Below are 17,101 nucleotides of genomic sequence, written 5' to 3' on the forward strand. Positions count from 1 at the left end.
AATATAATCACTAAATGCTTCAATAGAACAATGTTGTAAAGTAAAACAAGTGTAATTATCTAATGGCGTGCAAGTTAAATTTCTAATTAAAAAATCTAATAAACAATTGTTCTTCTCCTTTTGATACTTTGAGATTCTTTTATAAACTTCTATCAAATTGGTTGGGTAATAAAGTGTTTTATTTCAAATACTAACTAAAATCAGTATCCTTTTTTTTTTTTGGATTTCTAAAAATTGTTTTCCAAATGTTTAGAGTAAAAAATCAAACTTTTTGATTAAAACTCAAATTTTGAAAAAAAGACCTTCGTAAGGGCATAGAAATCCCAATATAAAGCCTCCATTCTTTCGTAAAATGCCTATCTTTTGGTTAAACGGTACTTAGGAGTAAAATTGGGCACTCAGATGTCCTTCTTCAAGACTTTGAGTTTTTCTAGAAACCTAAGTTTTACTCTAGAGTTTGATTTTATTTTAGATAAAAAATATTTGTTACGAGCAAATAAAAAAATAGTTGATTTATAATGAAAGATCTGCAACTTGTTCATTTACAAACATATAGAAGTCTACAAGAGATCGAGTTCTCTATTAGAGAAGAACCAAATAACTTGGGTATAATACATTATGCTGAATAAAATAACTCTTTTGAAATGACTTCTAAATACAAAGGAAACTAAACAAATCTTAAAAACTTTAACAGACTGAAGTTTGCAATAAGATGATTCTTATATTTATCTTTCGTGATCTGGTCGATCTTATGAATCTTCTTGTGTAAGACAAAAGAAGAGTCTTCTTATTTATAGAGCTCTTCTTAGTTGCTTATTCTTATCTTTTATTGCTTTCTTATCTTCTGCTTTCAACGTGTGTGGATTAAAACACTTCTTTAATTTTCACGTGACTAAAGAGAGTATCGGCAGAATAATCACCGCAGCTTTTCCTCTTTTTAAAGTTGTGCTTTAAAAAAGGTAGTGAGTAAAGGGTAATTGGTAATTAATTAGCAAGTAAACCAATGCTTAGTCGTGGTTCTAGCATGTTATCAAGGTTGTAAGCCCCAACATCACCTAGATTGTCGTAAAATTCTCTACCATCATCATTTCTTTCTTCACCTGATTTCTCTTCAACGAGAGATTTGCAGGTCATGATATCTTCCTCATACTGTTCATGGTAGAAATCTAGACAAAGAAGGGACTTCGAGTATATTCTAACGAGAATTATTTTTTTATTAAAGTCTTTAGCAATCAACTTAAGATGATCAGTGACTTCTCTAATCCCAAATTACCTTGCTATTATTTTGTTTTCTCAATGTCTATTCTACTTGGTTAAGGTGTTAGTGGTGCAGATCCAAGGTATGGTTGAACTTCTAAGTTATTAAGTTCTCTAATGGTGTTAGATCGCTTGAAAAAAATAGAATGTTGATCTTAAAACTCATAGTATACATTTCCTTGAATCTCTATTTTGGTGCATTTGATTGGATATAAGACATCACAAACTATTTTCCTAATGCCATTAAGAGAAACATGGTTGATGCTAACTTTCAATCAAATGCATTTGTTTAGTCTCGATCTTAAATAATAACTTGATTAGGAAAACCAAAACCTAATAATAACTGTGGAGTTAATATTAGCAATTTATCTCTAAATTTTAATTCTATTGGTTTATATAATCTCAGATCAATGCTGACTCTTGTAATACTAAAGGTGAGTCTCCCATTTGATAAGAAATCTGGAAGTTTGTGTGCAAACTCTAGGGTTCACAACTGTGTTTGGCATAGTCTTGAAGAAATCTTTGAATGAACTCCATTTTATCATTTTGCATTTTGGCAAAATGTTCTTTAATGATAGTCGGCCATGGTAGGGAAGCATTGAAAGTTCAATATGTATAAAAAAAAAAAGGTTCTATTTTCTTTGATTTTTAGCTCACATGAGTTCAATGTTTTGCACTCAACATCTATTTTAACTAGTGGGCTTCAAGTTTTCTATCTTTATCAATCAGTAGAGTTGATAAAATCTTGAGCTTATCCTTTAGAGAATCTCTTTCTCGGTACAAATCTCAGCACCTATCATTTAAAAAAAAATTAAAATTTTTATCCTTATTTCACAATAATTGCAAAAAGATAAAGTGTTAGTGGAAGATGAAGTAACTCCACTGCCTTGTGCATTTTGAATGCATGGTAATGTATGATGTGATAAAAATAGTAAATTGCTAACTGTATTTCTTGCTAAAGGACTTACGAAAAAGTTCAGGCCAATTCACTATTTTACAGTACCTAGGGCTGATTTGAAATCATAAATTCCTTAATAATCAAGCTTGTAAAAATTTGTAATTTCTCTTAAAACTTTAGGCCAAGTGTATACATGGTATAAATCCTTTAAAAACTACATAAAAGCAAAAAAAAAAAAAAATCTAAAGGTTTGCTTTGAATTTTTTGAAAATAAAATGTTAATGCATTTAAGATGGCTAAAATCTTTCTACTATCACCCTTTGTATTCTAGATGTTGACTAGAAGACAATGTTTCATTCATCTAACTATCAGGTAGAGGATCGAAAGATAAATTAGTACTTTTTGGGTATGTTGGTAGACTAATCTGACCAAAGGTCATTTTCCTATTGTCTATCTACAAAATCATAAAGTATATTAGAATAAATTTATTTACTTAAGTAATCAATTAATCTATTATCTACTTTTTTTATGTGTTCGAATTTTGCTTTATAACCATTTCCTACTATAGCATTTACAAACAATCTTTTACTGCTTAACTTCTTCTCATTACTTTTATTATTACATGTAATTATTGCTTCACAATTTGTCTTTACTGTAAAAGGTTGATTGAGAAATAATCTAAATCTATTTATAACATTAACGACTCCTAAAATTTTATAGTCTAAGTTGGTTAAACTATTTTTAGTTTCTTTGTAGAGACCTAATGAATTTTTACAATTGTTTTCAGTGTTCTTACTGTCGTATTTACTTTGTTTATAAAGTGATGAGAACCATCAAGGGACCATTAAAACTTCAAGTGATCATTTGCACATTCATGGAGGCCCAATTACAAGAGCAAGAGCCAAAAAGATGCAAGCTGCTTTAAATGGATTAATTGAGAAAATATGGATTGAAAATGCAATTCAAGATGCAAGACATCATGAATTGGGCTTGAAGAGAAGACAAGGCATTGTGGGCATTATTCAAGTCATTGGGCAGCCAAATACACAAGTTGTATCAAATGCAGAAAGGTCAAATTCGGAATAAAAACTGTATTGATTGAGCCAGAATTAAAATGCAAGCTATATACCGTTGGAAAGATAATTAAGTTATCTTTCCAATAAATTTTACAGAGCTGGATTTGGAGTTCTCTAGAAGGAGTTATGACCAATTCTTTACAGCTTGTTCAGACTTGGGATTTTCAACGAATCCTTTATTTTTCAACTTATTTGTTTGTTTTGTTTCAAGCTTGTCAATGTGTGAGGTAAGTCTACCATCAATGATGGTGGGCTAACATTAAGTTTGTCAATGATAGCATTAATTATAGTAGGCTAGCATTAAGTTTGTCAAAGATAGCATTGATCATGGTGGGTTGGTGAAGACTTTTGAAACATCTTTTGACAAACTTACTTGGAGGGTTGTTCCAATGTTTCCATTTGTATTTTTAGGATCTTGGGTTCCTTTTAGCCTATTTAAATTCAGCAACCTTGGTATGTAAGGAGATGAATGTTATTTCGAATTTGAAAGATTATTCTTTCTTTGGTTCTTTTGAGAACTAGTGAACTTATCAAGAATTTACATTCTTGTGGTGTTCCAAATTTAGACTTATCACTCACCTTCTCATCTTTTTCTTGAGTGTGGCGTCAATACCCTTCTCTATACCTTTGGTTCATGTTTTCTTAAGCATTGAGTCAAGGTTTTTGTTTGCCATAAATCTGTTTAGAACTTTCTTGGGAAGTTGAAACTACAAATTAAGTGTAGGATTGAAAGTTTCATTGTGGGATTCGTATCATAAAGTAATACTACTCCCCATCTATTATCACTAGCATATGTTTCTATAACCTTATTCTCACTTTGTAATAGTAAAGCTAATTCTGGTAATTCTTTTCATTAGTTTTATAATTTTTATTTTTCTAACTCATTCTCTATCAGATGAATTAAAGAACTTTTAATCTCCTAGTTTATTCTTATGTACAAATGTCATACAAGCTTACTAAGATCTTTTATATACATTCTAGCATAATTTAATATTTCTATAAAGGCTTGTAACTTTTTAGTATCTTCTATTTTGTTTGAAAAATCTAATATATTTTTGCTTATATGTTCCTATAACTTTATCATTCCTTTTTTGATTTTTATTCCTAGAAATTCTATGTATTCTTTACGTAGTTCTATTTTTTTTCTTGCTAATTATAGGTCCATTATTGAAGAACTCATTAAAAACTGTAAGTAGGTGATTATAATAATCTTCTAAATTTTGACTAAAAACTAATTGTCATCTACATACAATAAAATAAATTTGCTTTATTTTCTAAATATTTGATCCATCTTATGTTGAAAGATAGAAAGGACATTTTTTACTCCAAATAACATAACAATCCATTCTAAACGTCCTTCATAGCAGATGAAGACAGTCCATGGAATAGAATCATCATCCATTTTTTTTTTTTAGACTGATTAATCATCAGATTACTGCATTACACAGATATTTACAACAACAACTTATTGTAGCAGAGGTATTACACTGATATTTACAATCAGATATACATGATTGGGACTTACATTATTACAATGAATTCTATGAAGTACATGCCCAATACAAATAACCCCTCATAGGAGAGGATGTCCATACTCCACTTGCATTTCGCAAGGGAGAAGGATATAAAGAACATTTAGCCCCCACAATGCTTTTGTGGGGGCTAGAACCGCTGCCCTCACAAGCAGCCCACCACTTCGGCCAAGGCCGAAGTGGCGAATCATCATCCATTTTAATTTGCCAAAAGTCAAACTTACAATAAAACTTGCTAAACACATTGGCATTTTAGATGCAATTTGTTTGGATGCAATTTATTAACTAATCTTTATTAAGAATTTCATACTAATCTTTATAATTTTTAACATTTCAACGCTTATAGTTTATGACCACTCGTGCTTTTCCACTTTAAATTTCTACATGATTTCTAATCATAAATGTTGTACTTCTATGTCTACTATTACCATGCCTAATTACTCCTAACTTTAACAATTCTGTTATTTGAACACTAAATTCTTCCATGTCTTATGGATTATAGTCTCCTTTAGCTATTTTAATAATAAAATATACATCTTTTACATCTAAATGGGTTTTAATTTGTTCTTATCCCAATATTTAATTGGGTTTTCTCCTAGGACTTGTGTAGTTTCTTCTAATCTAATTATTTCTTCTAAGTCCTGCTCTTTATATTTTTAAAATTTAGGTCTATTAGTTTGTTTATCTATATTTTTTAATACAAAATTAAGATTACAAAAATCTTCTAAATTTAAATCACAAAAATTTACTTATTTATTGATTTATGGTCCTTCTAGATCCTCTAAGAAGCTATTTATATCTTCTCTATTAATTGGATTTTCTATTTCTAAATCTTGTGGAAACTTGAAATAACTACTACTAGTTCCATCACACTCTGCATGCAACTCTAATTGCATATCTTGACTTTGTAGACGATGAAAAAGACAAAATCAATTGGGGTGACATGTTCTTTTGAAAAATGTAACATAATTACTATTGATTAACATATTGCCTTTACTACTACATATAAGATTTAATCCTAAAATAAATTTAAATTTGTTATTTATTGGACTAATTTGTACTTGTGGTAAGGGATAATATTCATTAAAATCATTTTGTATTCTGTAGAAACTGATTTGTGCATCTCTAACACTTTTATCGTACTTTAATATAGTTTTATTCATTTGTTCAACAAATATAAGTTGTGACAATGTTTGCAAACAATCTGTTGGGATTAAATTGATATCTATATGAGACTTACTACTCCTTGAAAATGGCTAATAATTCTATGTATTACCATTTCTATATCTAATTTTACTAATAATACTAAGGAAGGTTGTCTGAGGTATAAAAGATAAGAATCGATTAAGAGGCTGTATCATCAAACGTCTTAGAATGTTGATCTAGACATTCATCCAAATATTTGTCGTTTGCCTTAATAATTTGTTTATTCTTTTGCCTATTTGGTTTTGTTCTAATTCAAAAAATTTCTATCTAAATTCAAACTCTTGTCTTTTTAACTGAAATTTTAATCTTTCAATTTCTAAATTTTGGGTTTCTATAGTTTGCATAGATTCATGTACTTCTACTGGCTATTTTTACTGCTCTTAGTTAAAAAAATTTACAAACTCTATTGCACAATTCTTACACTTATATCTAAGTTCTATACTGGAAAAAAGTTTACATATATTAAATCTATTACATCTAATAGTATTAGATCCTAGTCTATTTATGAATTCATGTTGACATTCTATTTTTTCGTTTAATTGTTTTGGGTCTAGTTCTTCTAGATCTATATTCACGAAACTTTCAATTGTATTGGTAGGTTCTACAGAAAAGAATATAAACTCAAATCTTCTAATTTAAAAGTTTCATAATCATTAATTATACTATAGGCATCGTTATCATCACTACTTATACTTACTAAATCATCTTCGAAGTTATGAATGAGATTGACACGTTTTTTGAAACGTTCATTTCTTTTATTGGGACTAGTTTTTGCGAGATGTTTCGGATCTCCACAAATAAAACAAGTATATTTCTTCTTGCTAGGCTTATCCTTTTTTTTTCTTATATGTTTGACTTTTTGCTAAAACTTTTTCTCTTATTACTATATTTATAAGGCTTAAAATATTCTTTGTACTTTTTCTTTCTGTATTTCTGGTCTTTATATTGTTGTGGAGTATAAATAACCTTTTTTTAGAAATTATAAGACTAATTTTTGAGCGTCTTCTAAATACTATCTTGTACACACTTTTCTTTAATTATACTATAAGTAAATACGATTCTTGGTCTTATTCTTAAACCTATTTTAAAGTTCTTAAGTTTCCAATGAATTTCAATTTCTCTTCCTCAAGTTCCTAATAACTTTCTAAAATGTTTATCTCCTAAATTTTTTATCAAATGACTTACCAATTTTATTGGCAATTGATGCATAATCACTATTAAATTCTCTACGATATTTCCAACTTGAAAATTGAAGTTGGCCAGGATCCACCAAGGCTACATCTTGTATAGAGGTGTTAAATTTATAAGGGTTATTTCTTAACACTTAGAAGTATTATACCAATTTCCTACTGTTTCTCCTATTATTGTTTCCAAAAATTCTCACATATCATCACTATAAGTTCGGTTTTGCCAAGCTCTGGTTGCATCTATTTCCTATCTATCTATGGCTTCTGCCATAGTTGTGGATCCCATGGTGCTAGATTTAATGTGCTACTAGATTGACTTGTTGTTGGCAATATCCTAATCTCATTCAGGTTTTCATTTACCATAGGTTTTATAATCCCTATTATTTCCACTGTAATTTTCATAAGTTATAGTACATCTTCCTCATAAATTATATATTGTATCCCTTAGAGCTGATTGGTTAAAACTTATTCTACCATGATTGGGTGGATTGGTAATACTGCTACTAGCTTATTCCATAACATCATCCATTTTGATGGATTCTTGTGTTTTAAAGATCATACTAGCTTCTAATTTACCTCTTATTATATTATCTATATATTGAGTATTATATGCTGTATCTAAAACTTTTACCACCTGGTCATAACTAATTTCTAACATTAGTTCATCATATCAATAATCAAGAATTTTATTCATTTTTCTCATGTGAACTCTTCTTCTATAGCTATTAAAGTATTTCAATTTTTTTTCTTCTAAATCATCATCCTAACTGCTAGTTATGCCAGCTTGGTAATTACAATTCCCAAATCTCAAATCTATGGAACCATCATTACCGTGGTAAATTACACTATCTTCTGGTATTAAAATTGGCTTTTCTATAAAATTATATAACTTCCAATTTCATAATGCATTAGTTTCTGCTGAGAAACTTTTTGTTTGAATAACTTTAATTTCTTGCGTTCCTATAATGTTTGTTATCTTATTATTATCTAACTTATATTTAGTTCTGCTATTTTTATTAAGTCTTCATATAAATCCAATGCAAATTAAATAAATTATCTTCATTCCTTTTCATATGATAGCCTCTAGTTTTTATCCATCTTTGTAAAAAGTATTAGCTTTTCTTAAATAATTTTAGGTAAAATATACTATTTCTCTTTTATTGTTTAGATCTAATTCTGTGCTTGCTAAAAGTCCTTATTTTATATTTGTAAACTGATTATCATAAAGACAAACCAAAGTTTTTGCACCTAAATTTTCTCTATGTAACCCTTTTACTTGTATTATAACTAATCTTAAATGAGATTGTTTAAGATCTTTATTACTAATATGATTATAGGAATGCTTATCTACTAAATCTAATTTAATCATTTGATCTTCATGAGTACATGACACATATCTTTCACTATAATATTGATATATTAAAGATTTGTTAAATAAATTCAACAAATTCTCTTTTTTATATTTTATATTTGAATTAATTAAATCTAATTTATTTTGCCTAAATTTTTCTATTTGTACATCTAAATCTATGAGGTTTTCTAATTTAACATCCTCATCCTCTTTTCTTTTATTAAATATTCTTTTTAAATAATTACCTTCAAATTTACTATTGGTGACTATTAGTTTTCCTACATCCATTAATAATATCCACAACTCTTTGATTGCTTAGGTTGAAAGCTACTTTTATGCGTTTCAATTTTTATTTTTTCAAATCTAATTACTAAACCTTCTAAATATGAAGTTGGTATAACTTCTGAATCCTTAGTTTTTTTTTTTTTTCTAATTGTTTTAATTTTAGTTTTCCTTCTTCTAACCTTGAAATCTTATCTAATTCTACTATATCTTCATCTTTTATGAAGTCTAATTTTTCTTCTAAATTCTTAAAAATTGTTTTATTTTCTCTTAAACTATCTAAAAATAATTTAAGATTCTTATTAATCTTATCAAATTCTAATTTTAAATTTCCACCTAAATTTATTAACAAATTTACTAGGTTATTTAACTAAGAGTTTTCTATATGTAGGTCATGTCTAAAATTTCTTTCTTTGTTACAATCTATATCTTATCTATCTAAAGTTACCTTCTTACTGTAGTAATTACTAAGTCCTAAATCAAAATATTTTATTTTCTTCATAAACTATTGGATCTTGTAATAAGAAGTAACTAATTGAACTATACTCTTATATTAGTTTGCAGTGGTTATATGAGAGTCGTATACTAAAAATTGGGGTGTGAGTAACTAATTAGCAATACTCAAAAGCTTTTGATAATTTAAACTTATTAAAACTAACCGTTTTGTACTTAGTTTTGTTCTCATTTTGTAAGAACATCATTTCCTATATCTCTATAAACAGTGTTTTATATACCATGATCTATAAGTTGATTGTAAAAATAAAATAAAAAATAAAGGCCGAAGGATATTGACGAATTCATTGACCAAATAAGAAAAAGCAATTGATCTGATTTTAGGAGTCCTAAAAATAGTTTTCGCCAATAAAATAGTAAATCCAATAAATTGATGCAAACTAGTCAAAAAATAAAATAAAATATCTAAAAAGACGAAAACAACCCGGAACTATTAAACGACACCGAATAATTGGGGTTTCCAGTTTTCCTTTTGTGAAACCCTAAGCTTATAAATGCCAACTTGCCAAAGCCTTACAAAGATTTTGCATCAACGATACTCTCGTTAACGAAGGATCTGCTTCGTTTGGAGTAATCGGCTGCGGAATACAGAGACTGTGACTGTGAGCGAAGATGAGAGCTAAGGTAAATCTATCTCCACAGAAATTCGGTCTATGATTCTATTTTTTTCCTTAACCAATACATGGTATCGTATTTTCAATTTCACGTATTATTATTTTTTGATCTTGGATTTTGTATTTTGATGGAGTATTTGCCATTTATTAATCTATTATTTATCAGCTGAATAATTTGTATGAATGGATGAATTTATGATCTTCTAGTTTTTTCTTTGCTGGGAATTAAATTGTGTCTCTTTTGTTTACTTTTTGCAGTGGAAGAAGAAGCGCATGAGAAGGCTGAAGAGGAAGCGCCGAAAGATGAGACAGAGATCTAAGTAGGTTCAGGAACATGGGTTCAGTTTCTCCCGAAATGCCTTCATCATCTTTCAACTTTTCAGCATGTGATACATGATGAAGTTGTCAAGATTATAGAGGAGTGTTTTTTCGGAGAAGCTTCGTGTTTCAGCATCTAGTCTTAGGTTTAGGAGCCACCAGTACTAAGACTATTGTTTTGAGCTGTCTTTAATATTACTATCAAGTATCTTGTTATTTTATATGAATTTAAGTGCTGTATACACTTGTTTTACTTGAATATTGTTTTACTTGAATATGCTTTTCTTAACAATATTGAACATCAAATGAATGAATGTTAGTTCATCGTGTGTTCGAGTTATGTTGATTGTGTTAATTGCTTGCACTTGCATTTAACAGCTGCCCATATAGAAAGTTGTAGCTGGTGAGTAGTCTTTTGATTGTTTTGTTTTTGTGAATGTCTTACTTGAATGTGTGTTCAAGTTGTGTTGATTGTGTTAATTATTGTTTGTACTTAAATTTTACAGCTGCCCATACAGAAAGTTGTAGATGGTGAGTAGTCTTGTTGGTTGTTTAGTTTTATGTTTATGAATTTCTTATTTGAACGTGTGTTCAAGTTATGTTGATTTTGTTAATCGTTTGTACTTGCATTTTACAGCTGCCCATATAGAAAGTTGTAGATTGTGAGTAGTCTTGTTGGTTGTTCTGTTTTATGCTTATCCCATGATCTACGTGGACAAACTTGTTGAGCCGAGCCAAATTAGTTGACCTTTCAGCAACCCCATGTTTAAACCTGTGTGGGATTGCATTTATATGTGCATATTGTCCATACAAAGTGTGTTGATGTCAGGCCATTACAAAAAGGAGTTTTAGGATGTTCTCTGTTTGAATTGTTTTCTGAATTGAATGACACTCTTAGAAAGTTTGGTTGCCCCAGGGGACTGAGGACTGAGATCCACATTTCCTAAGGAAATGGTAGAATTGCTCAAGGAGTTAGGACTCTTTTGAATTTAGAGGGATATGGTATTTTTCTAGAGATCAGTTTGGAGCAATCGATTTGGAATATGTTCAATTGGTGCCAGGCACTTGGCAGCCCTTTGTGCTGGGTATCGATTGAAGTTATCCATAATGGAAGTTGAGGTTTCTTACTGTGAAGGTTATGTTTATATTGCCTTTGTGCATGAACAACTTAAGAGGGATAGGCTGCGACTTTCATGTTTCAAAAGCCTAATTTAATCCATGGTGTTATTTATTTATTTATTTTTTTCATTTATTTGTGAATCTATCTTGTCTTGCAATATATTCAGCGTCTCATTATCAAATTTTTATGACATCATTCTTCTATCTTCAACTCTTGGTGTAGTTCCATACTACCATTGGAAATTTAGTGTTGGAGTGACCTACCACCTGTAGATACGGTGTTGGAAGCTACTCCCTAAAAGAATTTTAGGGAAGATTATTAATAGATTAGGACATTTAGATCAGCATTTAAATTCTTTTACAAAACGACTTAGCCGCGTTATTGATAGACGGTTGAGGTGTGGCAGTTTCCTGGATACCTGATAATTCTCCGAAAGGAAAACCGACTGGATGTGAGGTGCAGTTTTATTGCATTGCAAATGAACATGTGAAAAGAAACCCAAGTACCTCATCCTGTTTAATTTTGGGACGCGATTCAATTACCATTCAAAAGAATTTAACGATGACGATTAAAAAAAAATAATAATAACCAGAAGTGGGGCAAAGAATTTTGATACTAGAACTGAGACCTAAATCTTGCCGGAAAACAAGATGCAAATGCAAACTGTTGCTTAGTATGTAGGACTGGTGCTCGATTTGTACATGCAAATATCTTGAGATGAGCTCAGTTAACCATTTATCTTTCAATAAACAAGGTATAGATAAATTGTACATTGGTAGCAACTCTGTTTCAAAATCTTGTGAATCATTTATAAATGAACAAGAATAACAGAATTCTCCTCGGTGCTCAGCCTTTTATTTACATTATAATAGTTTGGGGTCTTCTCATATTCATCAAAATCCAGCTATTATTAACATTCCATGTGTGCGTGGATCTGTGTGTCCGCTCTTTTAATCTGTCTTCTCGGCAACCAAAGAAGCTTAATGCTAATGACTGAAAGTACACTCCAGAAATCAGGTCAAGGAGAAATGAAATAAAACTAAGTACAAAATATAAATATTTATAACAGATTAATCAGGATCCAATGTCTACTGATTATCGTATGGAGAACAAGAATCAGTAAGAAGGCTCCGCGCATACCAAATAATAGTATATTGTTGAGTAGACAAAAAGTGAAAGTTTTATATTAGATGACTTTCATGGGAGAAGTTGACGAAACCCATCATGGTGCCACATAATGGAGAGTATGTAAGCTGAAAGATACTATGCTATGCAACAAAAATATGATTCTATTTCACTAAATAATATAAGTAGCTTGAAGCAAGAGAAATAATACTACATGGCATAACCTCCTTATGCTTCAACTAGTTTCCACTCATCCTTGAAAATTTCATTGCGACTTTCAAAAGATTCTGCTTCACTTTTCTACAGGATCCAACATCCAATGTCACTTTCTCAATCTGAAGAGTCAAATATATGTTTCCGCAGCATTGGCATAAAAATACCAATGAATTGTCCTATCTGATTTCTGCTCATTCTTTCTCCCTCAAAATTTATACTTCTATACCCTCAAAGTCATATTGCATAACAAGTCTTTCAACCGTGCTTTCACTGACAACTTGTCTCAGTTGCAGCTCTTTCAAAACTTCAGCTGAGAGCTCTAACTCATCTTGATGAGCAATCCCTTCCACTAAAATGGTATATGTTGTTTCATTAGGCATCTGCCCTTTCTCAATCATCATCTGAAAAACTTCCAAGGATAAGTCTGTTCTTCTAGATTTGCATAATCCGAGTAGAAGTGCATTGAAATTGTCTACATCAGGCTTATAGTCATATTCTTCCATCACCACAAAAATCTCCAAGGCTTCCTCTATCAGTCCCTCCATACATAAACCTCTGATCAAAGATGAATAGGTATACGAGTCAGGTGTAAAACCATACGTTGTCATTTCATATAAAAGTTGAAATGCCTGGTACGTCTTTCCTTTCCGACACAAGCTTGTAATCACATATTTGCAGAACTCTTGTGGGGAAGAATTTTGCTTATTCCCCAAGCTTTGAATTATGGCAAATGCCTCTTGCACTTTCCCCACCTCACAGAGCATTGCCAGACCATTATATGTTCCCTCATTAGGTTTACAGCGTCGATGAAACATTTGGTCAAGACACTTGACAACAAGATCCACTTTTCCCTCACTGCAAAGACGGGCAATTATTGGATTGTAACTTGCAGCAGAGGGCCTAAAACGACCCTTAACCATTTCATCCAATACCTTGAGAGCATGATCAGTTTTACCATGATAGGCAAGGGAACCAATTAGTATATTGTAAGTAACTATAGTAGGGGAACGATCCCCACCATCCATCTCAGCCAAAAGCTCATTCGCTTCCTCCCACCGTCCTTCCATGCACAAACTCCTAAGCAAAATGTTATAACTCACGACATTTGGTTCAAACCCTTTTGAGGGCAAATCCCTAAAGAATCGAATTGCTTCCTCAGTCCTACCTTCCTTGCATAACCCGGTCAACAACACATTATAACTAACCAAGTTAGGCTTTCCACCCTTGGCAATTATGTCATCCAACAACTTCATTGCCTCATGCACTCCTCTTTCCTTATAAGCAGCTTCAAGCAAGAAAGAATAAGTGAACGCATTGGGAACTAATCCCTTCTGTATCAACCTATCCAAGAATTGCAAGCTCTGATTCAAGTTACCAAGCATGCAAAGTCCTCTAACAAGTGAATTATATGTAACTGTATTCGTGGGGTAACCATAATCCTCCATTTTCTCCACCAACTGCATTGCATAACCAACATTCCCCTTCTTACACAAACAGTTAACCAAGTAAGTATACGAAGAAGCATCGGGTATAATACCTGAACTAACCATCATTTCCATGACTTTAATAGCTTTTTTCATCTTATTGGCCTTGCATAAATCATACAACAGATTAGTTGCTTGAACTACATCAGGCTTGTGTCCCTTGGAGACCATTCTCTCCAATTGCAAAAATGCATCGTTGAGCTTATGGTCCCTATGTCTAGTGTCATTATTATTTCCAGGTTTCCGATTGGGTTTGGTGTAAACAGAATCTTTAGGAGAAATGGTAACCTGGGTCGATGCCAAAACTCGGATAAAACCCTTATTGAGTGAAAAAGAATGAAGATTTGGTATCTGAGAATAGAAGCCATAAGCTTTTCTAAAAGGTTCTGGAGATGGGTTTGCTAGAGTAGACACAGAACTCAACAGGGTTGCCATAGACTATTAATTTGAACTCTAATCATAAACCTCTAAAGACAAAAATAATTTGACAAAAGATATCTGATTGAATCAAGAATCAAGAATCAAACTTCAAACTAAATCAAGAAAAAAAAGGAAAAAAGAAAACAAGAGAGAAATTAAGGGGAGAATAGGACATACGTGGATTTCAATGGTGAATTTGCAAGCATTACACGAGCCGGGTATTGGGTTTTTTTTTTTTTAATTTTTATTTTTATAACGTTACTGATGTTTTACTCTTTCATTCATCGTCAGTTCAGAAACATCGTCCACAGCTCTCCTTTTTGTCATCCAATTGCCGTCGTGATAAACACGCGCTGGAATTTGGCCTTTTTGAATGGGCGGGCGCTGGGTTTAACACGTGTTGCTTGAAGACCTGAATTGAAGTTGCAACTTGCAACATTAGATCTCAACGAAAAAAGAAAATAAAATTGAAATTGGATATTAGATATATGATAATAATAATTGTGTACCGCAAAAAATTAAATAAGAACTAATTTTTTTTAAAAATGTTTTTCTATAACAATTTCCTTTTTTATTAAATTAATATTTAAAAGTAAAAATAATATTATTTTATATACTTTATTTTACGTAACAAAATTCTTTGATAATGTGGTTAGCCTGATTTTATATGGTTAGAAATAGATGAATTTGTAAGGAAACTTTAAAAAATTAAAGTTAAATATTCAGTTAGCATTCAGCGGCAAGTGTTGAGTCTTAACTCTACTAACTTATTTAAACATATTTGATAAATTTTGATATTAAATTAAAAATAAACATACTTATATAGTTTTTTTTTTGACTAACATGTATTACATAGTAAGAAGTCTATTTATATTTATAAGCCACCTAAATCAAGTTTTATTAAAATACAGTTCAAATTTTTGTCCTTATAATTATTCGAAGGATATCTACACCATTGATATATATTACGCAAGCAAAACTTTAATCATATTCGTATGAGACATCTATTAAAACTTAAAAATTTTTATAATTGTACAATTTTAAGTCCTCACAAGCATTTAAAAAATATATGCTCTTTTTATAAATTAATAGAAAAAATATCGAAATTAGGTAATTGTTAATTGAAAGAAAAATACAAGGAGCTGTATAAGGGAAGGGTGAGGACATAGATTCGAGTGGCACACTTATAATAGCTGAATGACTAAAAATCAACCAGTTTCATTATAAAACTATTCTATTTGCTTTTTAATTTGAAGTTTGAATTTATTTTTTCAAATATTTACTTATTTTTGGTTGTTTGTTTCTTAACTTATTATTTATTACCAAATAATTTTATTTGAATAAAAAAATGAAAATTTTAATTTTATCTATAGTCTAAAATCTAAGTTAAAAATTTTAATTTCAAATCTCAAAAATACCCATAACAATTCATATATCTCCTATATTATGTATAAATATAGTATTTTATATTATCCTCAAAGTTATTTTTTTTCAAATTGCTTTAAATTATTATTCAAATGGAAAGATAACTAAACCAAAATATCAAATAAATTAGATTATTCTCATTGTGATGAATCAAAATTAAAATAACAATATTGACTTTATAATGAAAGTTGATGTTATAGTTACATCCTTTATTACAAAAATAAATTAAGAAACTAATAAATTCGTTAAATTTTTAGATTGTGAAAAAAAAATATATGCATCATTTATAGGGATACTTGTGTCAAAGTATTAGCTTTTAAATTTTCTGTTAAGATCTTAACAAAAAGAGTACTGCTACATATCTTAAATTTTTTATCTCAGAAAACTATTCCAAATGATATAACATTTATTAATTAGTTGATAAGACAATATAATTATTTCACTGAGATCTTGTAAAGTAACCACTTAATGAGTAACACATCATTTTAAATAAAAAATTTTAAATATCTATCATTACTAATATATATATATTACTTAAACATTTCTATTTAATTATTTTTAGACTTCAGCTAAACTGGGACGGAATGAAAAAGAAAAAGGAAAAAAAATAAAAACCCATAATAGTGGTGAATTCTAGATCTAGACCCAGGGGTGGCTTTAGGTATAGGCGAACAAGACAGTCGCCTAAGGCCTCATATTTTAAAAAGGTCTCATTTTTTGAGTATTTCCTTAATAATTCTCTAATTAATAAAATTTTTAATACGTATTTTGAGAAATTAAGAGTTATTTTTGATTAAAAAAATCTATTTTTGGAAACCTTAATTTTAAAGAAATATAATTAATAATATTATTAACAATTAGCTGATTCATTATTATTATTTCCAAAAAAATATTTACCTTTTTAATTATTCAATGTTAGAATCTTTGATTTTTAGTATTTCTTTTAATTTCTATAAAAAACCTTATAATCTCAAGAATTAGTAATTGAAAAAAAATTCTTTTTCTTTTCTCTACAAAGAAAATTATTATATTCATTGGTTCATGTAAAATAATTAGTTTCTTAAAATATAAAGTCTA

General features: G+C 29.9%; 1 protein-coding gene and 2 long non-coding RNA genes across 3 annotated transcripts; 1 reads left to right on the forward strand and 2 right to left on the reverse strand.

Moving 5' to 3' along the window:
* Window positions 1–9,578: 9,578 nt before the first annotated feature.
* Window positions 9,579–10,574, forward strand: LOC102606958 (uncharacterized). Its single transcript, XR_370591.4, has 2 exons — window positions 9,579–9,926; window positions 10,175–10,574. It is a non-coding gene; the product is annotated as an uncharacterized LOC102606958 (long non-coding RNA).
* Window positions 10,575–12,077: 1,503 nt separating this feature from the next.
* On the reverse strand, window positions 12,078–15,038 carry LOC102607446 (uncharacterized). The gene is made up of 2 exons (XR_370592.4): window positions 14,777–15,038; window positions 12,078–12,347 (listed from the first exon to the last, which is right to left on the reverse strand). It is a non-coding gene; the product is annotated as an uncharacterized LOC102607446 (long non-coding RNA).
* Window positions 12,389–14,783, reverse strand: LOC102607151 (pentatricopeptide repeat-containing protein At1g79080, chloroplastic). The gene has a single exon (XM_006477955.4). It carries the CDS (start codon window positions 14,612–14,614, stop codon window positions 12,908–12,910), a length of 1,707 nt encoding a protein of 568 aa, XP_006478018.2. The 5' UTR covers window positions 14,615–14,783; the 3' UTR covers window positions 12,389–12,907.
* Window positions 15,039–17,101: the final 2,063 nt, after the last annotated feature.

Source organism: Citrus sinensis, chromosome 3, assembly GCF_022201045.2.
Source record: "Citrus sinensis cultivar Valencia sweet orange chromosome 3, DVS_A1.0, whole genome shotgun sequence".
NCBI lineage: Eukaryota > Viridiplantae > Streptophyta > Magnoliopsida > Sapindales > Rutaceae > Citrus > Citrus sinensis.

Excerpts from the sequence above, each read along its gene's own strand:
- LOC102607151 (XM_006477955.4), bottom strand. The coding sequence starts at position 14,614 with ATGGCAACCCTGTTGAGTTCTGTGTCTACTCTAGCAAACCCATCTCCA.